This window comes from Brachypodium distachyon, chromosome 1, assembly GCF_000005505.3.
Source record: "Brachypodium distachyon strain Bd21 chromosome 1, Brachypodium_distachyon_v3.0, whole genome shotgun sequence".
Lineage (NCBI taxonomy): Eukaryota > Viridiplantae > Streptophyta > Magnoliopsida > Poales > Poaceae > Brachypodium > Brachypodium distachyon.
The window spans coordinates 65,975,953-66,002,448 of record NC_016131.3 but is presented as its reverse complement, the minus strand read 5'-3'; the positions used below and the strand labels follow the sequence as shown (position 1 = coordinate 66,002,448).

Genomic DNA, 26,496 nt, shown 5'->3' with positions numbered 1-26,496 from the left:
GTGACCTTTGCTGCTCTGGTCAAAATAGCAAGACAACGACGCAATTGAAGCTTCCGGTATATCCGATTGGGCAAAAGAGGCTTGCGTATTGTGTGGATCCTTCGATCCCGCTTTTTCTGCAAGCATGAACTTAACTGCGACAGAAACACTTGCCTTTTTTTACCTCACCAACTCATCGGCTGCCAGAGACATATTCGGCTTTGAATTTATTGCCCAAGTTTCACCTCTCTTTTGCTGCTGATCCAGTGGCCCATTCCATTCGGTGAGTGTAAGCTCTAGGCCGATGATATGCTACCATAAGTGAAAAGCTCTAGCAAAAGCAGCAGCGAGGCGAGAAGCAAGGGAGACCGACAAGGTTCAATGCGCAAGTGGCCGTTTGTGGTGTCCACGGATTGATTGATTGACCGATTCATCATCGATCCCTGGCTAGCTACGCGCTGGGGCCGCGTGCAGTTATGGCGGCGTGCTCGGCCTCATCGATCCAGTTTCTCAGTTCTGGGTTGGAGCTTGGGAATCCCATTGAAAAGTCATGGATGGTTATTACCGAAGACTTGCCGGTGATCCGCTCGACTTGGCTCCACCTCCACGCATACGGTGCTGGATGGATGGCACGAAAATGCAGACGGTGTCTGTCCATTGATTCCGGAAAGGGACATTAGATCAGAGGAATCTAGCTCAAATCTTGGGTGCTCGCTCGGAAGAACAAGTGCTCTATGGTACTCTCTGAGCTCGGCATTTACGAGCTGCTGGTACCGGCCGGCGCTAGTTCATTGCATTTTCGTCCACGAGAGAGCCCAGCGCCATCAGCCATGGCCCGGGAAGTTACAGTTTCGACGTGTTTTTACTATATAAAGCTGAGACAGGGTAAAAACTGGCGGCCGGCTTTGGCAGACTGGGAGGGAGGAAAGGGCCACATCGGGGAGAAAAGGACACCAGGTATGAGACAGACAGCACAGCTCAGCAGCCTCTGGCTCTGGATCGCCTCGTCGGCCAGAGCGCCCGCCAGACCCACCAGCAGCGGCCGCTTTTCCACTTTCCTTTACTGGGCCATGTACGCGTAGCGGTAGCCCATTCGGTTCACTACGTACTTTACCTAATACCTATACGGATAAGCCACTCCGGTTGGTGCGGTGCTCGATCACTCAGCTCGACTGATCACTACTCTACCTAACATTGCAATGGATTGGAAAATACGCGACACGGTCAGTTAATGTATACGCAGGGAGTTTGTGGATGCAGAACCACGTCATTTCTGTGAAAACTAGCGTTCGTTTGCACAGCGAGACTAGGCAATAGGTTTTGGGGTTTTTGTCGCCGTTTCAACAAAGTAGAACTTGTCTTAAAGAAACACAAAGTAGAACTTGATTCTATTTCTATTAAATTTTTATGGGTTTCCTTTCTTAAGGTGACACGGTTATATATATATGTACTTCTATCTGAATATCTTGTCTTTTATTTTATTCTCTTTTTATGTTTCAACCATTATAATCTTGATCCGCAGTGATTAACTGTGGAGATTATTTAGTCTATGCAGATGAGCAAGGCAACTTCCCGTCCTTTTGGTTTATTTATATATGAAATGTTTACCTTCGAAACCTGAGATGCGTACAGGTTCCTCGTGCGAACGGTTTTCGAAAAGCATGCCAGCATTAGAGCGCCTGTGACTAAAGAGGGGCATTTACCTTTGGGTTACAATGCAAAAATCCTACAAAATCACATTGAGTCTTTCCTTTACAAATTTGAGGTATTTTACAACGCAACACCTTTTACTATTGTTGGCATTTTTAGATGTTTTAGACCGGCCAACAAGTAAGGCCCATGAGTTTGCCAAGTTATTAACGATGGAATGGAATCATGCAATGTCTGGTAGTATCTCATCGACAGAGCAGCGATTCATAGCTTGCCTTTCAAAGGGTGTGCCACTAGCCATCGTGTGTTCAAAGATCTTACATTCCCATTGTTAGAGGTTGATGGTTCATGTGTCTTTTTAAAACCTATTAGGTTAGTTCAATTTGTACAAACATGATGTTTTGCAATTTCATTACTATATTCATGGAGGAAAGTCAAAATTCCAAGAATAAGTATAGATAGGCCCTAGATATAGAGACATTTATTTCAAAGAACCGTATGGAACTTTTAGTTTTATCTACTATTTTCCGGTTCCGATTGTTTCGATATATTCTACTTTCTGTTATGAAACAATCAAGCCTGGTCGTCTGGATTTCTTTTTACTAATATCTCCTTACTGACTAGGGCGCGTTGGCCAATGACAGCTTGTTTGATACGGGATTAGAGAGAGAGAGAATGAGAGTTGTAAGGTGTGTGATATTATATCATTTGTTTGATCGTGAGAATGATAATTCAAAACAGATAGGACCTAAGAGTTGAGAGCCAACTCCTGGCACTTTAATAATAGGGAGAGAGATGGAAATTCAAAGGGAATTGTTTGCTAGATATAATGTTAACCAACCAAACACACGAGTAAATTTTTCCGGTAATTTTGACGCATTTCCCATACCATTCCCATACCAAACGAAAAAGAAGACTAAGAAACAATTTTCCATGTTAATCTTCTACAAACTCTCATTTCATTTTACTGATATTGCCAAACATGTTATGAACTCTACGAGGCCAGGTTTGTATCGATGCCGGTTTATATCCATTGTAACCACAAAATCATTACTACTATTCTTTTTTATTCTTTAGATTAGATAGATTTTAACCACTAGTCTTAAATAATATGGCCCCTTTGGGCTTCGATCCACAACGGTCAACTGTGACTTAAGTGTACCCTAAAAGACTTCTAAAGTTTAGGCTTCGAAGATGTTCCGGAACAATTCAGATCGTATATCACCGCACTCCTCTATCTCTCTCCACCAAAGAATCTCTCGCTTTTCTTGTCCAGAGTCCAAAATGACATGTCATTTTCACTCAGCTAACGCATGCCATACAAGTACAAGCCCCTAATATTGACAAATGCTACCACTAGTTCAGTAGGGTAGCCAGCTCAACTTACCAGTCTTACCGTGGATCACTTTTAGCATTTGCTTCTGTATCAGGCTTTGCATTTTTTTTTCTTCTTCCTCTATACGGAGTAACTGATAAAAATAAAAAGCTACGCATCCAGCCTAAGCAAAAGACGAACTTTAGGAGCTAATTAAACCGTACTTTATTTCTGCAATTATCCCCTCTCCTTCTCTCAATACCATCCATGTCCATTACTGGTGCTGGGGAGCAAATCCAGATCCCGGCCATCTCTTCTCCCTCTCTGCTGTTTCTAGTCACGCGCGGCTCCTGCCTGCGTCGTCTACACCGCACACGCACAAAAGTGCACCGGTCTGCGGTGTCTCCAGCACGTCACTGGAGCCGCGTCCGTCACGGCTGGTAGCAGCCGTAGTGCATGGGCCAAAAGGAAACGCGGTGAAAATCGGGCATATGTGCAAGTGCGGTGCGGTGCGCTGCGGTGTGGGTGTGGCCCAGCTAGCTGCGGCGAGAAGACGGACGTCATAACGTGCCACTCCCGAGAGTGCGACGAGACACGAGAGACGGGGGGCATCGGAGCGTTGTATATTTAAAACTCCATTTTTCTTTTCTTTTCTTTCGCCCTTCCTTTGCTGAAGAAATAGCCTCACTGTACCTCACTAGCTCACTCTACCTCCGCTCCTCCTCCATCTGCTCTTCTTCCTCTCCTCCGATCCCCCTCCCCTTGCTGCTACAGATAAGATCTGGGGGATAACGCCGCACCGCCCCCGACCTCCCCTCTCCCTCTCCTCCGCAGTAACGTGCCGCCCCCTCCAAATCCGGCGCGGCGGTTCTCGGCAAGCCTTCCGCGAGGCGGCTGCGCGACAAGGTACGGCTGAAGGCTCCCTATCTCCTCCTCCCTCTCCTAGGATAAACCTTGGGGAGGTCGGCACGAACCTGGATGGGCGGTGACGGCGGCAAGACGAGTTCCGAGTGGAGCTGTGTTGGCAGGAGTGAAGATTCCGGGGGACGCGAGCAACTGCGTCTTGGTTCCCTGGCGGGATGGGGAGCGGCGAGCTCTCGCTAGAGTTGACGAGCGGGGACTCGTGGATGAGGACCCTGATAAATTAGGAGGCTAGTCTCATTGATTTCCGTTCTGATTGGGGATCCTAGAATAGCAGCCGGTCGTGTTATTTGCATGTTGGGCGGGATGAATGTGATCTCCGGGGAGAAAATGAGGAGGGAGTTAGATAATAAGGAGTCGGCTCTTGGTTGAAATCCTTTTCTGATTACTCGACGGCTCGAGGAGGGAGTTACTTGCATATACGTGTAAATTTGGTTTGCTAAAATTAGGCTAGAACTAGCGGGTGTACATCTTTAGCTCCGCCCCTGCCTGCGGGCTGGTACTTGCGGATTTAGGAACTGGGGGTGCCTAATGCTTTCGTTCTTAGATATTTTTTATAAATTAAATGAAGTTATTTGTAGGAATTGTGGAAATTAGATGTTTGAATCATTGAGTTAGCCTTTCTTCTTCTTCTTTTTTTGGGCATAAGCATTCAATTAGCCTGATACATTTACTAGCATAAAGTATACAAAATGTTGCATTAAAAGTTGTCTTAGTTCCTATATTATGGTCAGCAATTTCGTGCAAGTACTAGACATCATTGTGTTGAAAAGCACTGTGTTTAATCCACTCTTTTTTTACTTGATCTGATTGTCGTCTGTGTGTTAAGGTGTTTCTGAGTGCATCTATTGTTTATTATGCTTGCTGATTTGTTCTCATTTTTTAGCATTGCAGGGTTGTGTTCATCTCCGTTTAGAAAGATGAATAGCATATCTCCTCATCCATGACCTCTGGAATATGCCATAGTTATATTTATATGCTTCAGCAAGTGGTAATACATGGGCTCTTTTCTGAGAAAGCAGCCCAGCCTCCTCTTTATTTTGATAATTCTGCACTTTAGTGCTCGGGAAGCAGGATCACTAAGTTCAGATGGTATGTTATTGATGTGTCTGTTATTCATGTGAACCTTTTTTTTGCTTGTCCAATGCTAATGTTCCATGAATTGTTTCCTACAGGTGAAGCACTTATTGCCTTTAAGAAGGCAATTACAAATTCAGATGGGGTCTTTCTGAATTGGCGTGAACAGGATGCGGATCCCTGTAACTGGAAGGGTGTTAGATGCAATAATCATAGCAAGAGAGTGATTTATCTGTAAGAACCACTCTCTACATTAACTGGTTTTTTTTGTGATTTGCTCAACTTCATAACCTAGCTACTCACTGTTTTGCTTTGATTACTTCTTGTTCGTTCTTGAGATAGTACTTTTATAAAGAAATCATATTCAGTGTTTTGAACTGCATTGTCATAAATATATGTTCACTCGTCTTTCATTTAGGATTCTTGCGTATCACAAGTTAGTAGGGCCCATACCACCTGAAATTGGAAGGCTAAATCAGTTGGAGACTTTGTAAGTTCCCATTTTTTGCATTTGTTTCCTATTGATATCTACCTTGTTCATGAAAATTTCTCGGGTCTTTGATATAAATGTGATTTTATGTTATTAGGTCACTACAGGGGAACAGTTTGTATGGTGTGCTCCCTCCTGAACTGGGAAATTGTACCAAGTTGCAACAACTGTAAGTTTAATAGTATTATGATTACTATAAACGCTTGTTAATGAATGAAATCTTAGATGTACGATTAATAGTGATCATGAGGAATTGAGTATATTTTGTCATTTGCAGTTTTTGTTGCATGCTTCTTTTATGTGTGCAAGCAATCTTCTAGCATGTTGTGATATCTTCTATTGTGAAATCATTTGCAGGTATCTACAAGGAAATTATATAAGTGGCTATATCCCTTCAGAGTTTGGTGATCTGGTAGAACTTCAAGCATTGTGAGTACACTAAGTTTTAGATGCTTTGTTTCTTATTAGCTTTTTAACAACAAATCTAATTGTCAATCCCACATGAGAATATATAATGTTTCTATATCTGACATGTACCATTTTACAGCAATGAGTGACCATAAATTATATGCATTAGCATTTAGATGAATTTGGTTCCCACAGTTAATTAATTTAGAGATTGATTCCCACTTTCTGAATCTTTTATTTTATTCTACAGGGACTTGTCCAGTAATTCATTGAGGGGATCAATCCCACATTCTCTTGATAAACTGACCAAACTTGCATCATTGTAAGTGCTTTTCTTTATCTGCATAAACATGTCAAACTGTTATAATAAGCATGTGCTATAAGCGTAAGAAGAAATACTTACTTCACAACCTATGCAGCAATGTGTCCATGAACTTCCTGACAGGAGCAATACCATCAGATGGTTCACTCGTCAATTTTAACGAAACTTCGTGAGTTGTCTTTCCCTGTGTTACTTGATCTAACTAATTCATTTTGTGTATTGGATTTAGTAAAGACAAAGGATTTGGGCCATGAGCTGCTCTTTTTGTACCTGTCTGATGAAAAGCTGTTGTATTTTCCTGTATTATGTCATCTGAATTTGCGTGTGGTAATGTAGATTCATTGGGAACCTTGGCTTATGTGGAAGGCAGATTAATTCAGTGTGCAAAGATGCACTTCCATCACCGTCATCTCAGCAATCTAACCCAGGTACCAGATATTTGAGCATATTACTGTAGCATATGTTCCATGTTTCTAGCATTTTTCAAAGTTTGTAGGCAAGGTCAAATTATGTGTATTATTCATTGATGTCAATAACAAACTAATAGGCATGTTTATATTCCACTGGAAAACACACTTCTGGCAGTATTAGGTTCTGTAAACTGATCTTTACTTTTCAGTTCACCATAATGGGCCTATAAATTGGCTTATGTATGTTGGTCTTCTCTTACGTCAGATGACATCATAAATAGCAAGGCTGGGAGGAATTCTACCAGACTCATTATAAGTGCAGTAGCAACAGTGGGAGCTCTGTTATTGGTGGCTTTGATGTGTTTCTGGGGCTGTTTTCTGTACAAAAGTTTTGGAAAGAAAGATATCCATGGTTTCAGGGTGGAGCTGTGTGGAGGTAATATGCCATGACATATACCGTTCAAGCACTTGCATGTTTTAAATGATTTTTCTCTTGTAACCTTGTTTGTCATTTCAGGCTCTTCCGTTGTGATGTTCCATGGGGACCTCCCTTACTCCACAAAAGATATCCTCAAGAAACTGGAGACTATGGATGATGAAAATATCATTGGAGCAGGGGGCTTCGGGACTGTTTATAAACTTGCGATGGATGACGGTAACGTCTTTGCACTGAAAAGGATAGTGAAAACAAATGAAGGGCGTGACCGGTTCTTTGATAGAGAACTGGAGATATTGGGAAGTGTTAAGCATCGTTATTTGGTTAATCTCCGTGGCTATTGCAACTCCCCATCATCAAAACTGTTGATATATGATTACCTTCCAGGTGGAAGCCTGGATGAAGTGCTACATGGTAAGTGCCATGCTTTTCTATTTTGGCATACATCTTAATTTTGTTTGTTTGAACTCATCCTGTTATTAGGAGTCACTGCTAACTGGACACTGCATATACACTGATTTTAGTTGGTCTCCTCAATGTTTGTTTCAAGTCAACACTAAAATAGCCCTTGGGGGGCAAAGTAGTTGGTGCTTGAAACTCAAGATAACATAAAAACCCTGAAATCCTAAATTCAAGACACTCTTGGTGCATCTATAGCTATAATGAAAAGAGTAACGATAAGACAATAGTGACTGCTGATTTGCTGTTGCTGGAGACCCTGCAAAAACATGTTCAGACAACTGTGTCGTAGGAGTAGATTTGGGTTATAGGCAACATCAAGTTCAAATCGTAGCTTTGCTGAGCACAGATATGAGGGAGGTGTTGAATCATTAATACTGTATTAGCTGAATATCGATCTTCTCGAAAAGCTTAGCTATGCAGGATTGAAATCACTTTTGGCTCTCTTCTCTTCTGTTGTTCAATTCTGGAACTAAACAATGGAGCAAACCAAAACAAGTGCAAACAGCCTTAACTATGGTTCCATTTATTGACTGCATGCTTGGCCATTTCCAAATTATTATTGAACCAATTGACTGGTGGCAACTTTTGCTCAGGTCTTCCATGTTCATTACTCCATTACTGAACAGAAGTAATTTGTTAGCCTAGTCCTAACATCTCATCTGCTCATCGATCTTGGCAGAAAAATCTGAACAGTTGGATTGGGATGCACGCATTAACATAATACTAGGAGCTGCAAAAGGCCTGGCATACTTGCATCACGATTGTTCACCTCGAATAATACATCGTGATATTAAGTCGAGCAATATTTTACTCGACAGCAATTTTGAGGCCCGTGTATCAGACTTCGGACTAGCAAAACTACTAGAGGATGAAGAATCTCATATTACTACCATAGTTGCAGGAACATTTGGATATCTTGCTCCAGGTAATGTGAAAGTTATGTCTATTGCATATATAAGTGTCTGCTTTGGATTTTAGTTGCTAATATGTCCTTTTTAGAACCCATTTTGTAATGCTTCTGAACTAATATTTGCGTAATCCAACATTCAGAGTATATGCAAAGTGGCAGGGCCACGGAAAAGACTGATGTCTACAGTTTTGGAGTTTTGGTGCTTGAAATACTAAGCGGGAAGCGGCCTACTGATGCATCATTCATTGAGAAGGGGTTGAACATTGTTGGATGGGTATGACCTTCTGTCTTTTCATTTCATGTGCAAAACCCTCATACGGGTTATATATATATATATATATATATATATATATTCACATGGATTTACACATTCCTTATATGTCAACTTTGTCCTGTATGACAGTTAAATTTCCTGGCTGGCGAGAGCCGGGAACGTGAAATCGCAGATCCAAATTGTGAAGGCATGCAGGCTGAGACCCTGGATGCCCTGCTTTCTCTTGCTAAACAATGTGTAAGCTCTTTGCCTGAGGAGCGGCCGACGATGCACAGGGTGGTACAGATGCTGGAGTCGGATGTAATTACACCATGCCCTAGTGATTTCTACGATTCAGAATAGGCTACAAACTGCGGCTGCTGCCTGATGCTGGACACACGATTCACTGCCGCTGGTTTCCCTGTGGAGGCATATTCCATTTATTCTTTGCAGATTTTGTAAATGCATTACCGCAGTGTTCGGCTCCAATCGGCTGGTTGAATGGGGAGGACATTTTTTGCGACTGTATGTATCTAGCCACGCTAGACTGTTATATGATAATTTAATAAGAGAACTTAACAGGGGATTGCCTTGCTTGATTTATCCCCTCAAACGAGAGGGGATTTCTGTGCTTGATTTAACCCCTCAAAAAGGAGAGGGGATTATTGGGAGGCCAAAGTCCACAACGTGAGAAATATTTATATGATAGTGCAACATTAACATGCCCAGCCCCCGGAAGGGTGATGTTTGAAAGGTCGCATGCTGAAGAAGGCTCGTAGTTCTTCACACAAACTTGCCCAGTTGTCCTGCAATTTCCCGTTTTAGTCACAGTGGAACGGCCGCCCAGCAGCGTCTTGCACCCCGGCTAAGTCCCAGTCTCCCAGATCAGGGCCTCTAGCAGCCTAGCAGTGGCAATTCAAGAACGCACCAGGTCTCGTTCTGGTAAATTCTCCAGGACACCCCCCCGACTCAGCCCACCTTTGTGACATTCAGATCCTATTTTGCAATTTCGAATGAGGAACAAGCTCGCCATGTGTCGTACGGTGGGCACAAATACCACCTTTTAGCATTACCAATCGCAAACTACACCTGACACCTGATAACTTGTAGAATGAAACTTCCTTCCAACAAGTTGAGCGAACATATTTTTTTCGAAAAGGAAATTGATGCACACAGCTTAGTTTATTTCTTTATGAGCGATGCTGCTCTGCTCGATACAACAGCACTGTACACACTACTACAATTTCGGCCGTTACGTAACACACATGCTCTCCACCAGACTCACGAACCCACAGCAACTACACGAACATTCCGTGCACTATCGAGACTCGCACCACACAGCATACCAAGTTACCAACCCATACCCAAGCTTGGTTTATTTGACTCTCTGAGCAGAAGCAGCTACGATCCAAGCCCAAGGCTCTAGCCGGTGATCTGAACTGGCTTGACATCGGTCTTCTTGGCCTCCTCCTTGGGCACGGTAACCGTGAGCACGCCGTTCTCCATGGCCGCCTTGATCTGCTCCGTCTTGGCGTTGTCGGGGAGCCTGAACCTGCGCAGGAACTTGCCGCTGCTGCGCTCGACGCGGTGCCAGGTGTCGGACTTCTCCTCGTGCTCCCTGCTGCGCTCGCCGCTGATCTGCAGCACGTTGCCGTCCTCGATCTCCACCTTCACCTCCTCCTTCTTCAGCCCCGGCACGTCGGCCTTGAACACGTGCGCCTCGGGGGTCTCCTTCCAGTCGATGCGCGCGCCGGCGAAGCTGGCGGTCTCGGAGCCGGTGCGAGGGAAGATGCTGCCGCTGCCGGAGCCGAAGGAGAAAGGGTCCCAGAGATCAAGAGAGAAGGGGTCGAACACGTCGCCACGGCGAATCAGCGACATCGTCGGCTGGCGGATGGGCGATGGATTGATTGAATGCTTTTAGTGGAAGGGTGACTGAGAGCGGATTTGTTTTGGATGTTGGACTATCAAATGGCTTTCGATGGTCTTCCTCGGTCGATCTTGGCCCGTGTCGGACGCAGGATGGAAGAATTTATAGGCGGACGGACGTGCACTCGGGACGCTTCGGCGACGAGCTTCTTGAGACTTCCTGCTTCTTCGAGCACGTGCAGGTACGAGCCGGATTTGTTGTTTTGTACAACTGGACCGTTTGTTCGACGGTCGGCCGCATCAGAAGGAACTGGATAATTCTCGTGGCAACTCAAGTCGTCTAAAAGCCGGGCCCGTTTTCTTTGGGGTTTCGAACTGCAGCCCTAATCGAGTAGCTTCTGTGGGAGGCCGCTCTCGGCCCATTCAGAACCAAATCTCTCTCCCGGTAAAATGGCTCATGCCCTCGCCGCTACAAAGAAGACGCAGAGCAGAGTTGTGCCGGGCAGAAAGAATTCCAAAACTTTGAAAATCTTTGTAACTGGCCGATGCAGGACCGAAGGAATTGATCACCATCCGGTTACAACCGAAAGAAACAGCTAAGAAAGACCGTTCGCTCAAAAAAAAAAAAAGCTAAGACAAACCGTCCCGAGATCTATAGCCTCCGTAGTTGCTGCATCCTTGACATTGAGAAACTTACCGTCTAGCGCCGCTACAAAGAGACCACGATCATTGCGGATGATTGCTTGCTCCTATGCCCGTCTCGATGTCATATGTCACGTCAACATTCAACTTTACAAAGTTCTTGGGCTTGTAATGTCCATGTCTCACAATCCCCAATCTTCATTTTCTCCGTGCTCTGGAATAATTTGTTACTAGAGCCGAGATAGCCTAGGCAGATCTCCTCTTGAGTTGAACCTTCTCTCCATGACTAGCTTGACACCACTCACACCACACATACAAAATGGCCATGGCAACAAAGTCGTTCTGAATCACATTTGGCAACGAGGCGCCATAGCATGGTTCGGCAGGAGTAGAGTGCCGAGCACAAAAGCTTCATGCCCCTCTATATATTACATGCGTCGTAGTTTTCCCTTTCCATGTCAAGATGCATCGAGGTTTGCAAGACCCGGGCACTTGAAAATGTATGGCAAATGCTCTAGCGGTCCATCTGGCATAGCGGGCATTGTAAGTTTTGCACGTGCATATTCGCCAAAACCCCGAAGTATGGAATCGCCACCAAAAGTCCAAAAGTGCTCGCCACCCATGGATCTTGATCTTGGCCGGTACGTTAAGAGACCATGGGTTCTTCCAAAAAGGGTTTCCGAAGGTGCCCTACAGGAAAGTGCGCCAGAGTTTTCTCTCATGTTGGTGATCACATCCCAGATGATAAGTAGTCTTAAAAGAGAAGATGCTGGTATTAGTAAGCTGCCACGAGACAACATGATTTTAAGGATCTGATGGGTGTCGATAGGCCAAAATAAATCATGTACCATCTCCTCGTCTCAACAACGGTTCTCTTTGTCAATAAGCTCCGAGACTAAGGTGACCCCAATATAACCTCATCTTGGTCATGATACTTCTTGTCGGGTCGTTAGGATTGAGGGATCCTCCCAGATGTTGATGCTCTCTCCATCTCCCACCTGCCAGAAATGGCCTTTCTTGAAAACATGTATACCATCCCACAAGATTTGCCAAGTGAAGAAGTTTTCTTTTTCAGAACACAGTTTAGCAGGTCCCCGACGGGTAGTATTTAGCCCGCAAAACGACAACACATGGGGAGTCCGACGCCTGCAAGATCCTCCGACAATGCTTAGACAACATCGCTATACTGGAAGAATCTTGTCGTGGGGATGGTAGGGTCTTGACGACACACGTTAGCCGATATAACGAAGGCAAGGCCGGCTTAGGCATATCGGCATCCTTAAACCAAACTAATACTAAGCCGGGATACCAGTTGTATGCCGGCACATCTATCTTGTCTTACGTGTTTGCAGGATGAGGACGAGTACACTGATCTCGGCCCCTACCGAGATGGCTCAACAGTTTTATCCTTATCTCATGGCGTAAAGTAAAGCAGCGTTCTCTTTATCACGGGAAAGCAGTCGCTGCTTACGTCGTGGTGCCAGGCGACTGCGTAAAGAAGTACCGAAAGAGAATCTGTGACGGAAGCCAGCAGCTGGCAGCAGTACTTGTTGCGGGACGCCAGGAAAAGTAAAGTTGTCTTGTCCCCTGCGGTGGCACCCGGAGGGAACCAAAGCGCATGCCCGGCGGGGCCCAAAGAAGATAACGTTAGGCTCCGGCCCGCATGTCAGTGTGACATGGATGGTCCATAAATAGAGCACCACCCATCCCAGGAGAGGGATCTAAGACTTAGACATCTAGGGGTTTTCCCTTCTTTAGGCATATAGGGGTTTTCCCTTCTTCTTCTTCTTTCTCAAGAATACAGCTCAAGGAGCGTCATTGTAGAGCTTGTTATCTCGGCTAATACAACAAAGCAGGAGTAGAAGTCTTACCTCGGCAAGAGGGCTCCGAACCTGGGTAAATCTGTGTGTGCTTGTGTATTCGTGCGTGTTTCCCTTCACGACCTCCCTCCTCCGGATCCTCATTCGTCCATCGGCACCAAGATAAGCCATCTCATGGCATCTGCCGTGACACCACCACGACAGTTGGCGCCCACCGTGGGGCCAGCAGCGGCGCTGGCTGGAGTTTTCATCCAGACGGGAAGCTTTCTCGCCACCAGAGAGCGTGTGGTCTCCGGTTTGGTCCAGAGATTCGGCTCTCTAGGCTTCATCGACAACGATGCGGGCTACTTCAACAACGCACCGCTTCCTTGCGCGGGCCACTCATCAACTTCGGCATGCATGAGGTTTATGTCGCTACTGACAGTCCCTGCAGGTATCCCGAGCAGGTGGTGGTGGCCGAAGATCTCTCCGCTGTCTGCACGGTTCGCGGCCGGCACGTCGATTGCCCTGCTGACCATGTGGAGGTCATGGTGACAGCTCATGACGTTGATGCTGGCAAGGGCACCGCAGAGAGTGGCGTGGTCCCAAGCAAGTCCGGCAGAACGGTGAAGTTCCCCCTAGAGAAGCCGGATAACGTCGCTGCTCAAGTCGGCACATCGGCTCTGCCGCTAAAGCCGACTCAGCTCCAAGCCTCCATCAAACGGCTGACTACGCTGGTGGCGTCAAACGCTAACCCGGCCTAGCTGTAGGCGGAGTTGGAACTGGAGCGCCAAAAGCTGCTGAAGGAGGCCGTCGATGTGGCTCGCGCTCGGCAAGAACTTGATATTTCGCTCCGTGAGTATAACAAAGCCCATGGTCTCAATTCTACCGCGTTGACTAACCCTAGCCGAGTTGGGGAGGTGCGTAACCGTGGCAGGAACTTGAATGCCGAGATAACCAGAGATGGCAGAGGGGTGCCCGCAGTGTCGGCAAGTTTTGCCTCGGCGCTGAGGCCGAAATATAACACCCCTGCCAAGAATCTCAGGGCCACCGAGGCTGGGGCCGAAGACTTGCCGAATCTCACGGGAGAGGCACTTCGGCTGCAGCAGTTGCGCGTGAAGGAATTGCTCCACATAGCCAATGAGCAGAATGAGGCGTACATGAGGTTGCACGGCAAGCCCGGCGCGTCTCAAGTCGTTCACTCGACAGCAGGCGCCGATGGCCAGGCTGACAAACAAGCGTCCACGCCTGGTGGCAAACGGGACAAGAGTGTTAACTCAGGCCGAGATAAGCGCCTAGAGTATTATGACCCAATTCCGGCCGAGAAACAAGTGGTCAGGAGAGTCGAGCTAGAGTGGCCTATGTCTCGGCAACAATCGTCGAGATCAGCAAGAGCGTCACTCGGCTGGTCATGGACACCAACCTCGGGGTCTGGCACCCAATACTGCTGCAGGTCAGCAGGGGTGTCGGGCGCAACCCCCTGTATTGAGGTGAAAATCGTCGGCAAGACCGTTATGATGACGGGTACTCGGCCATGGGTGATGAAGGTTATCTCAGGCGAGAGCGTGATAATCTCGGTCCGCTCAGAGCCCGAGTTGGGAACAGACAAGTGTCGCCGCTGGACGCCCGACATCGGCTCGATAGAATCTATCTGTCGGAGCTTCTGGAAGAACAAGGTTGAAAGATCGGTATGGTCGACTAGAGGGGGGGGGGGTGAATAGGCGACAACAAATTTTACTTTTTCTTTTCACTTTTATGGGATACAAGCATCAATACATGGGTTCACTAAAACGTCTAAAAGATGAACACTCCTAGTATGATGCAATAGCCGAAGCACGAGCACAAGCAATAGATAATCAATTAAAACTTGCTTGATAGCCGAAGCACAAGATAAACAATTAAGCTTTGCGAGTAAGTAAAGGGGCAAGAATGGTACCACACGGGGAGACGAAGATTTCACCGGAGTTCCAGCTATTGAGGTCGGTGTACGTCTCCGTTTGGAGGAGTGCTCTAGCACAAAGGTAGAGGCGCCACAAAGGCTCACTCTATCCTCCAACTCATCGCACCACAAAGGTGGGATGAGCTCTCACAACACCAAAAGGGTGAGGTGAGTTCCAGTGGCTTCCTTGAGGGCGAACGCCGAACCCTTACAAACAAGGAGAAGGGCACAACTCCACAACTTAATTGGAGGCTCCTTCCCGAATCCTCAAGCACCTCCTCACAAGACTGGAGGCCTTGAAGAGACACCTTCTGGCTAGGGATCCCAAAATCCCAAGAGTAACAAAATCCACAAAGGAAATAAGGGGAATCAACTTTTCAATTTGGTGAAACCCTAGATCAAGATCTTCTCCTCCAATCCTCAAAGAATCAAGAGTGGGGAAGCACTAGGGAGGGAGATCTAGAAATTTGAAGCTCTTGTATTTAGGGGGGAGAGGAATAGCTTGGTGGAGAAGAAGTCCCGAGGTAGGGGACGACTCCTATTTAAAGGGCGCCTCAAAAACTGACCGTTATGAGTAATTTGTGCAGCCGGGTGGTAGAGAGGTAGCAGAGAGGTACTACCGCGGTAGTACCGCCCCACTACCGCTAGAAGACAGTAGCGTTTAGGTGCGGTTCCGGTACGAGGGAGGAACTACCGGCCCCGGTACTACCGGCCTGGATAGAGCTGCACTGCCGCCCTGGAGACATTTAGGCACTAAACCCTTAGGCTAAGATTATGAGGTGGTCTCTCTCCCATTAAGGAAACGGCTTTATGTGGGTGCAAATATAGTAGATTTGTGTACGTGAAGTTGATTCACCCAAACCTTTCACATGTGGACTCCCTCTTAATAGTACGGATTTCCTACGACTCAATATAAATAAGAAGTCGTAAATCCTTCTACGCTTCTTTCATTTTTGAGGGCAACGAACCGTCTTGTGCCATTTGATCTCACATCTGAAACACTCGAGCACATGGTTAGTCCACGAGTCATGTTGTCATTAACACCAAAACACTTAGGGATCGAAATGCCCTTTCAAAGGTCCACCGGTACCGCGTTGTTTCGCGCACCGGATCATGAGGGAGACACCAGCCCAGGGTTTCCAGCTGCCCAGGGGTACGAGAACATATGACGGCAGTACTAAGCCGGAGGATTGGCTGGAAGATTATGTCACGGCGGTGCATGTGGCAGGTGGCAATCGCCGATGGGCAGTACGTTATGTACCCTAGATGCTGGTAGGGCCGGCAAAGATATGGCACAAGTACTTACAAGAGGCCAAACCGCCCTCAGCAGTTGTCCATGTGCAAGCAAAGAGACAACGCGACTGACCGAAATTACCTGACAAGATGGAACAACCTCCGTAATTCCTTTGAAGGGATAGTGGAGTCGCACGCCATAGCGTGGTTTGCCCAAGGATGCCGACACGGCAACATGTTGTGGCAAAAGCTGCAAAGAGAAATGCCGGCAACCCTGTCTGAGATGATCAAGATCGCCGACATGTATGCGCTTGGTGATCCGACTCAGCCATTGCTGATGCCGGCGGAACCGCAAAGGGAGCAGCCGACATACAATCCTGCCGGGGCATTCCGGAGGAACGATCATCAAGATCACTGCAACAAGAGAAGGGATGACAGGCCGGATTACCGGTATGGGCCAGCCCATGTCGCCGCTATCCAAGATCAACCTGATGCCGGCTCTAGCCAACGTCAGAAGACTGGGAACCAGCAGTGGGTCAAGAAGGGAGATAAAAAGAAGCCCTGGCAAGATAAGCAGAAATATACGTTCGAGGTGATGCTGGATCAGCCTTGTCGTTTTCACACGACTAATCCTAGCAAACCAGCGAATCACACAACCCGGTAATGCAGCTGGATGCAGCGGGCCGAGAAGGGTGAGGCAAGTCGGCTGCCCCCTCCTCCACCGCTCACAGGCGCTAATGCCCAGATCCAGGGACCCCCTCCCGCAAACAATGCTGTCAATCAGGTGGAAGACTGATGTATACCGGAATATGCCGGAAGAAATGAATACAAGGAGCATCACCAGAGTAACATGATCTTCATCACGGAGCGGACTGACAAGCAGAGTCAGTGCAAGCGAGAGATGGAAGTCAATGCTGTGATGCCAGCGGTTCCGAAGTTCATGTACTGGTCGGAACATGAGCTTAACGACATGGCAGATCATCCCAAAGTTATGCCAAATCCTGGTGGATATGCTCTGGTGGTTGACCCGACACTCATCGGGCCCGACATTAACGTCAAGTTCACTCGGGTTCTCATTGATAATAGGAGCAGTATAAACATGATGTACCGGGACACGATGCTCAAGCTCGGCATTACTGATAACATGCTTGAGCCTAGCCGGACTACCTTTCATGGTATTGTGCCGGGAGTATCTTGTGCCCTAGTAGGCAAGATCCGAGTTGACGTTTTATTCGGCACCCGGAAGAACTGTCGAACCGAGAACCTGCTGTTCGAGGTGGTGGACCTTAGCAGCCCGTACCATGCGCTACTCTTCAGACCGGCATTGGCCAAGTTCATGGCGACTACCCACATAGGCTATCTGAAGATGAAGATGCCGGGGCCAAATGGTATCATAAACATTACTGGCAACTACAAGCGTTCAATGTAGTGCGCAGCGGCAGGGTCTGCTTTGGCCGAGTCACTGGTCATTGCTGGTGAGAAGAAAAGTTACAAGAAGCTGTCGCGATGGCCCAGGCGGCACAAATTGGTCTGCCGGCTATGACCAATCCCCATGGGAGTGTGGTTTTTCAGGCTACTTATCAAAGATGCATGCAGAAATGCTTGCACGATCAACTCGGCAAAAATGTACAGGTATATGTCGACGATGTCGTCATAAAAACCAAAGAAAGCGCCACGCTCCTGGATAATATCCGGGAAACATTCGCAAATCTGAGGAGATTCCGAATGAAGCTGAACCCGGCCAAATGCACATTTGGTTTGCTGGCAGGGAAGTTGCTTGGGTTCCTAGTATCAAGCCGAGGTATAGAAACAAACCACGTGAAAATCGCCGCCATAGAGAGAATGAAACTGCTAAAATGCCTCAAAGATGTGCAAAAATTCACTGGATGCCTAGCATCACTAAGTAGTTTCATTAGTCGTCTGGGTGAAAAAGCAATGCCCTTATACCAGCTGATGAAAAAAACCGACAAATTTGTGTGGACGCAACAGGCAGAAGTAGCTTTTCAAGAGCTGAAGAAGATGATTGCTATGGCGCCGATATTAGCCTTGTCGATGGAGAAGGAGCCGATGTTGTTATACATAGCAGCAACAAACCGAGTCGTTAGTGCCGTCATAGTAGTGGAAAGAGATGAAGACGGCAAGTCGGTGCAAACGCCGATATATTACTTGAGCGAGGTGCTATCGTTGTCTAAGCAGAATTATCCCCATTACCAGAAGATGGTATACGGCGTTTATATGGCGGCAAAGAAGCTGAAGCATTATTTTGATGCACATCAGATCCGGGTTATATGTGAGGCGCCCATCTCATAAATTATGCGCAACAAAGACGCAAGTGGCCTGATAGCGAAATGGGCTATTGAGCTAGCACCCTACACGCTGCAGTACGACAGACAGGATGCCGTCAAATCTCAGGCTCTGGCGGATTTCTTGGTGGATTGGGCCGAGATGGAATATGAACCACCGCCCCCGAAACTAACTACTGAAAGATGCATTTTGACGGCTCCAAGATGAAAAGCGGGCTTGGTGCCGGCATAGTTCTGACCTCGCCAAAGCGCGACCAACTTAAATATGTGTTGCAAATTCACTTCGCAGCATCCAACAATGTTGCCGAGTATGAGGCGCTTGTGCACGGACTGAAGATGGCAAAAGAAATTGGAGTTCGCCGGATTCAATGCTTCGGTGATTCCGATCTGGTAGTCCAGCAAGTTTCCGGCAATTGGGATGCATTGGATGCCAATATGGCGCTATACCGGTTCCATGTTCAGAAGATCAGTGGTCACTTTGAAGGGTGCGAATTCCACCATATACCGCGAGCGGAGAACGAGGCAGCCGACACTCTGTCAAAGCTTGGCTCAACGCAACAGGCCATCCCGATTGGTGTAGCCTTGGAGCATCTACGTAAACAATCCATCAAGCCATCACCAGAATCGGAGTCAATCTTCATCCCCGAGAGCCCAGAAGCTGACGTCACCCCCATGGACATTGATAGTGGTAGTGGTTCTAGTGACCCGGGGACTGAGCGTCCTAACTCGGCGGAAGCAATGGCGGTTGAGCCAATGGAGATAGACATACCAGATGAGCCGGTCTTTGCCACTCGTCCCGTGCCGACTTGGGCACAACCGATAATGTCTTACCTCAAAGATGGGAGTCTCCCGAAAGAGAAAATGTCGGCAAGGCAAATTCAGAGAAGGCCGAAGGCATACACCATCATCAATGGCGAGCTTTACAAGAGGAGTGTCACTAACGTCCTGCAGCGATGCGTTGAGCCGGAAGAAGGGCAAGAGATACTCCGGGATATTCATCAGGGAGAGTGTGGCCATCATGCATCTTCAAGAACGCTGGTAGGGAAGGAATTCCGGCATGGTTTTTACTGGCCAAGCGCACTACAGGAAGAAGCAGAATTGGTCAGGAAATCGAACGGTTGCCAACGATATGCCAGCAAGACTCATACGCCGACATCCGAGCTCAAGACTATTCCAATCACTTGGCCATTTGTTGTTTGGTGTTTGGACATGGTGGGACCTTTCAAGCGGGCGCGAGGAGGCATGACGCATATCTTGGTCATGGTGGACAAGTTCACCAAATGGATTGAGGTGAAACCGATACAAAAATGTGACGGCAAAATCGCGGTATCATTCCTGAAGGACATTATTTTGAGATAGGGTTACCCGCACGGTATCATCACGGATAACGAAACGAATTTCGCGGAAGGACCTTTTGCACGATTCTGCGCGGAAAAGAAAATCCGGCTAGACATTGACTCCGTGACACATCCTCAGTCCAATGGACAAGTTGAGAGAGCAAACGGCATGGTTCTAGCCGGCATAAAACCTCGGTTGATTGAACCACTGGAACGCACTCCAGGATGCTGGTTAGCTGTGCTATGGAGTCTCAGGACAACTCCAAATCGCTCTACCGGCTACACGCCATTTTTCCTCGTATACGGGGCGGAAGCTGTCTTACCAGCCGACATTGAACATGACTCTCCGTGAGTGACCATGTATAAGGAGGCTGAGGTAAAATGATATCTCGATCGGTCATCTATCAACAACACCTAAGGCGTTATCACAGCCAGAGGGTAAACCCGCGAGTATTCCGGGAAGGAGACCTCGTGCTCCGACTTGTGCAGCGCACAGCCGGGATGCACAAACTGTCGCCTCCCTAGGAAGGACCCTTCATTGTGAGCAAAGCGCTTCACAATGATTCCTACTATCTTATAGATGCGCAGGATCCCAAAGCAAACAGGATGGACCGGTCAGGCGAGCAGACCAAGAGGCCATGGAATGTAGCTTTATTTCGTCCGTTCTATACTTGAAAGATGAGTATTTGTATCGTTTTCTCCTTATGTTCAATGTTTTGAGACTATGAAATTATCCGCCGGGTTCTCAAAAGGAACTCGGAGACTTCCATGCTATTTACGTGTTATATTGCAATTATTATTTTGTATGTCGGCATGGCTTAGTTGTGTAATCTTATGTCGGTTTAGTACTGTGTCGGTATTAAAAATCCCTCTATGACTTCGCTGCTGTCCGCAACCCGGCTTCATGGCAAGCTAGAGATTGGGAAGGAGATAACTGAACACATGAAAAACGATTACGAAAACAAACAAAGAAGCGAGCCGAGATGCGCGTTGTTTCACTTAACCCGGCATTTCTTTCCGTTTTCGGGTATTTCCAAGCGAGTTTGTCGAGTTTAATTTTTTGAAAGGGTTGTTCTATGACTTCGCGATTCATACGTCGAACGCCGGCACGGCAGACAAAAGAACCGAAGTCATAAAATTTCACCAACAGAAAAAATAGACTCGGTGACTCGGTTGGAAACTCGGTAATTAAAAACTTAAATAAATTAAAAGCATGATGCTTCACCAACAAAAGTGTTATAACTCGGTTACATCTGCACCCGGCATCTCGGGGATCTGACAATCTTAAAGTGTTTTTTTCTAAACACGCCTAAGAAGAGACGGAAGGATTGTTGGCGCCGGAACTCGGCGCATCCGTTGGAGTGGAAGCTGACTCGACGACAATCTCTTCGTTGACTGCCTCCTCGTCTTCTTCCTCGGCCATCTCTGCCTCTGCTTCGGATACTGGGCCCTCCACAAACTTATGCACGTCGGCATATTGGATGAAGGAGTAGGCTCGCTCCTGCCGCTTTGCGATCAGCTCCGGATCCGAGAGGTAGGGGGAGCCGACACGCATCGACTGCAGCACGTCAAGGTTGATGCTGTCGTACCAAGAAAGTACAAACGACAAGGCCTCGTCGGTGCCGACGCGAGCAGCCGACTCCCACCCCTCATCCAGACGGTCCTCCACCTCCAATAGGCGCGTTGCCAGTTCCGGGATGCCGGTCGGAGCTTCTTCTCCCGGCCACAAAGCTCGAAAGGCCCGGATGAGCTGAAGTGAGTTGACCCACCTCGATCTTGTGCGCCTCCGCCTGCGCTGCGACCTGCGCTTCAACCGGGCCACTTCATCCCAGTGCTGCTCTTCGAGCTGGGTCTTCTCATCTATTTAGCAGATATGTGTTACAGAAGCATGAGTTTAAAATGGAAGGAACCCGGAATAAGGATAAGATGATACCTTGAACTTCAACAACGCGCTTCAAGAGCTCAGATATTTCAGCATTGTCCCAGGATGTAAACAAGAGCACGTATCAGTTTCTGTTGTGCATCAATACTCGGACAAAGTTTTTATGACGGTAAAATATAATTACTCTGGCTCCGGCGATCGGCTACCAAAGCCTTGTGCTCCTCCTCCAGCTTCTTGTACTTCCCTAGCAAAATCTTGAAGGTGGCGGTGCGCTTATTCATGTAGGTCTGCAAAATAGTTATCCGCAGATAAGTTTGTTACAATGGAAGGTTCACAGTCTCTCGGGGAATAAGTGTTTGAAGTTTTCAAACTTCAGGCCGACTATTCTAAACCCGGCCTGAATCTCAGGGAATAAGTGTTTGAAGTTCTTCAGCTTCAGGTCAACTATTCTTAAAACCGGCCTGAATCTCGGGGAATAAGTGCTTGAAGTTTTTCAGCTTCAAGCCGACTATTCAAAACCCGGCCCGAATCTCGGGGAATAAGTGTTTGAAGTTTTTTAAGCTTCAGGCCAACTATTCTAAACCCGGCCCGAATCACGGGGAATAAGTGTTTGAAGTTTTTTAAGCTTCGGGCCGACTATTCTTAAACCCGGCCCGAATCTCGGAGAATAAGTGTTTCAAGTTTTTTAAGCTTCGGGCCGACTATTCTAAAACCTGGCCCGAATCTCAGGGAATAAGTGTTTCAAGTTTTTTAAGCTTCAGGCCAACTATTCTAAACCCGGCCCGAATCCCGGGAAATAATTGTTTGAAGTTTTTTAAGCTTCAGGCCGACTATTCTAAACCCGGCCTGAATCTCGGGTTATGAGTGTCTGAAGTTTTCTAAGATAAGCTTCAGGCCGACTATTTCTTACTCGCCCTAAACCTCGGGGACTAGGAGTATGGGTACTAGAGCTAGGAGTACAAATCTTTAAAGGAGTTTTTCATACCTCTACAGCTCGGCTAGACTCGAATAAGGCGACCCTTGCCTGGAACATCCGGGCCGCCACGGACTCCGGAGTCGCCGCAGGCGCAGGTCCCACCAAAGGGCTTTGCCGCGCCGTTTGGAGGGTGCTGGAGTTCACCTCATAACTGTCGGCACTGTTCCAGTCCATTACGAACTGGCCCAGCGACCCCCAACTATGCCCGCTGGCCGTCTTGAGGGGAACTCCCTGGTTGCTCCAGGCTGGCTGTGAGCTCTAGGAACTTCGAGGCGCTTGGCCCGCCGGGATAGCGGAGCTCCTAGTTTTCTTGGCTTGGGCAGCTACAAGTTGCGTAACTTGCGGCTGCGCTGATGATGGTGGCGGTGTCAGAGTCGTCTGTGGTTCTTGGGGTTCTTGGGGCCCCGTTGTCGGCTGCTGCGGGGTCTCCGTGACGAACGGCTCCGTTTGTGTCTCGGCTGCCGCCGAGGAAGGAACAGCCCCGACTGCCGAGGTCCCGGCTTGGGCGACGCTCGTAGCGTCGATGCTCGGGCCGACATTTCGGACGAGAGATGTCGGGTCCGCAGCAGTCTCGGTCCCACCCGTGGCTTGAGTTGTAGGCTCGGCACGAGGAGATGGAGCCGCCGGGATCTCAGACGCGATGCACGTCTGAGATTGTGTGGCCGTCAGAGCCGCCCTGCAGAAGTTGGTTATTTTCATGACAGTAAAGAAGAAAACCGACATCAAGGATTGAAGCGTTGTAAGCCTTACCCAACGGTCATGGGCTTCGGCTTGGGTCCACGACAGGCGGTTTTCTTCCGCTTCACAATTCGCAGAAGATCCTTCTCGGCGACACGTTTCTCACGGGCCGGGCCCGGCGCCTCAGCAGCAGCTGGAGCCGACGCCTTAGCAGCAGTGGGCTCATCTGAGTCGACTGTTTTCGGATTAGTGCAGATGTAAGTATCTTAGTGATAAATGTTCTAATGACTATAAGAAGATGTCGGAGATTGTTACCTTCGATGCGACGGGGGCCGGCATGGGCGATCGGCATGTGATCCTCTGAGCCTGGATCTTCATGGTCGATGGTCGTGCGTTGGCTCCCAAAGCGTTTATCCGGAGACTTCCCATCTTCGTCGCGTTGAAGGGTGAACTTCTACACAGAGAAATCAGATTGTGCCGAGATAAGTCTTTGTCAAATAAAAGCCAGCATAACCATATGTCGGATATAAATAGAAAGTGTGTATAAACAAGAACTCACCGGGGGAGAACGGTGCTTCCGACTGTATGCCGGTAAACCCCATTTCCAGAGCTCAGGTACTAGTCTTTGCGATTGCCTTAACCCGGCGCCGAACTTCCGCCTGGTCAAGCCGGACGGTGGACACCCGGTTCGGGTCAAACTGTCCATCGTAGAAGCACATCTTGTGCGTCCGACTTTTTCCGACTTTGTACGGGCAAAGTCACCGGTATACGAAGGTGGCCAGCAAGTCGTCGGCCGCCATCCCGTTTTCCTTGAGTTCGAGGATGCCGGCAAGGAATTCGTTGATCTCGGGGATGGTCTCCTTCGGATCATACGTCTAGTTTTTCTTCTCCTCCGGGGGGCCAACTGCGAATCCCGGCAAGTTGATCTTGTCGGCCTCAGAGGAGTTCTTGACATAAAAGAAGGCCTCGAGTCACTTCTTACAGGACTCAAGACCTTGAATCCGAGGAAAGGCTGAACCTCGGCTAGGTATCACGGTGGCGGCGCCGCACTGAGTCATGGGCTTAGGGGTGTCGGGATTATCTTTGTCGGGAATAACTTGGGGCCGAAACATGAAGTATTTGGCCCACAAGTCGGTGGAAGGCCAGAGGCCGAGATAGGCTTCGCAACAGGTGACGAACGGCGGCGCGGGATGAAGAGGCCATTGCTCGGAAAGTAGATCTAGGGTTAGCATCTATGGCGAGAAGACGGTGGCGCAAGGCTCAAGCAGGCAAGGAAACGGCGGCGGAGAGCTAAGTGAGCGCGCGCGAGTATGCGGTTGCGAGCTCGGGCACTGCGAGCTAAGGTGCGCGACGGTGGAAGAGCTTGGAGCAGCAGCAATGGCGAAGTGCGCAAGGAGCAAAGGAGCGCGAAGGGTTTTCACTCTCGCCCCCTCCCTCAATTTATACCAACAGCGCTCCGTGCTCACGATCCCTGTGGCCGACGAAAGGGCTGCGCACGATCCCATTAACGCGCTCGCGCTCGGTTACTGCACGGAGAGGCGCAGTAAATCCCGTCGAATTTGGGAGGATAAGGATCCGTGTGGGAACTGATATTCCTCCCTTAATGGCTTGTCAGTTTTACCGTCCGATGGGATGACGCGCCGCCTTAAAAGACGCGCCGGCAGCACTTCGGGTCTTATCTTCCTGTTATTTAAGCAGAACATGGAGTATAAGCGACAGGTGGCACCAATGTCGGCAGAAGCGAATTCTCTACTGCCGGCCACGGAGGAGAAAGGAATCTCAGTTCAAAGCTGAGTGAGCACGCCGACTCGGAATGTCGGATTGACTTGATCTCGGCTAAGAAGAACTCGGGGTTGTCTCAGCATCCCTTTCGGCTGGGCCCTGATGAGCTTCGATGATTTGTGTATGGGAAACTGTCGTGGCCCGACGTTCTCTCCTGCCAGACCGCAACAGCTTCAGGGACTAGTGTCGGGGGGATGACCCCGGGTAAAGTCATGACGACACACATTAGCCGAGATGATGAAGGCAAGGCCGACTTAGGTATATACGCCGGCATCATTAAACCAAACTAATACTAAGCCGGGATACCAGGTGTATGCCGGCACATCTATCTTGTCTTACATGTTTGCAGGATGAGGACGAGTACACTGATCTCGGGCCCCGCCGAGATTGGTCAATAGTCTTATCCTTATCTCATGGCGCAAAGTAAAGTACCGTTCTCTTTATCACGGGAAAGCAGTCGCTGCTTACGTCGTGGTGCCAGGCGACTACGTAAAGAAGCACCGAAAGAGAATCTGTGACGGAAGCCGGCAGCTAGCAGCAGTACTTGTTGCAGGGCGCCAGGAAAAGTAAAATTGTCTTGTCCCCTACGGTGGCACCCGGAGGGAACCAAAGCGCATGCCCGGCAGGGCCCAAAGAAGATAATGTTAGGCTCCGGCCCGCATGTCAATGTGAGATGGGCGGTCCATAAATAGAGCACGACCCCTCACAGGAGAGGGATCCAAGACTTAGGCATCTAGGGTTTTCCCCTTCTTCTTCTTCTTTCTCAAGAATACAGCTCAAGGAGCGCCATTGTAGAACTTGTTATCTCGGTTAATACAACAAAGCAGGAGTAGAAATCTTCCCTCGTCAAGAGGGCTCCGAACCTGGGTAAATCTGTGTGTGCTTGTGTATTCGTGCGTGTTTCCCTTCACAACCTCACTCCTCCGGATCCTCCTTTGTCCATCAGACCCAGGATAAACCATCCCATGGCATCTGCCGTGACACCGCCACGACAACTCCAGATCCCGAAAACCTATACCACAAATCATCTCTGGTATACACATCATCCAACACGCAAACCAGTGCATGTGCTTCTTATGGTCTTCGTCACCCCACCGATATTAGGACATTACATTAGTTACCCCTTTACTGGTTGGGTCACACTTCTATTAGGCTGTATATTCATAGGCACACATACTAAAAAAAAAGCGATCAATGTATGGCTGATTAGCTATTAGTATTGTATATAATTACAGTAGGATGCCTTCAAAGAAGAAGGACCTGCCGAATTCACTCTTGGCCCGTGACAACCTCGGGCTAGATCAGTCTGGGAACGCCATCACAGCTGCATCCCTGGCAGAGGTCGTTGTTATCACATTATAATACCATTGATATCTTTACTACTATTTAATTTGCAGTTTGGTACGTACGTTGGTCCGTCACCCCA

General features: G+C 48.1%; 2 protein-coding genes across 3 annotated transcripts; one reads left to right on the top strand and one right to left on the bottom strand.

The window, feature by feature from the left end:
• Window positions 1–3,596: 3,596 nt before the first annotated feature.
• LOC100842278 (LRR receptor-like serine/threonine-protein kinase FEI 1) lies at window positions 3,597–9,232 on the top strand. Of its 2 annotated transcripts, none has more exons than XM_003558225.4 (14): window positions 3,597–3,850; window positions 4,760–4,957; window positions 5,041–5,176; window positions 5,361–5,432; window positions 5,530–5,601; window positions 5,790–5,861; window positions 6,091–6,162; window positions 6,260–6,331; window positions 6,499–6,590; window positions 6,838–7,008; window positions 7,090–7,422; window positions 8,150–8,395; window positions 8,521–8,654; window positions 8,784–9,232. In XM_003558225.4, exons 2-14 carry the CDS (start codon window positions 4,864–4,866, stop codon window positions 8,994–8,996), a joined length of 1,779 nt encoding a protein of 592 aa, XP_003558273.1. In that variant the 5' UTR covers window positions 3,597–3,850; window positions 4,760–4,863; the 3' UTR covers window positions 8,997–9,232. The 2 variants fall into 2 exon arrangements, with proteins under 2 accessions (XP_003558273.1, XP_010228824.1); XM_010230522.3 differs by having other exon boundaries at window positions 4,752–4,957.
• A 546-nt stretch (window positions 9,233–9,778) lies between these two features.
• On the bottom strand, window positions 9,779–10,653 carry LOC100842589 (17.4 kDa class I heat shock protein). Its single transcript, XM_003558226.4, has one exon. The coding sequence runs from the start codon at window positions 10,509–10,511 to the stop codon at window positions 10,056–10,058; it is 456 nt and encodes a 151-aa protein (XP_003558274.1). The 5' UTR covers window positions 10,512–10,653; the 3' UTR covers window positions 9,779–10,055.
• Between the last annotated feature and the right edge of the window lie 15,843 nt (window positions 10,654–26,496).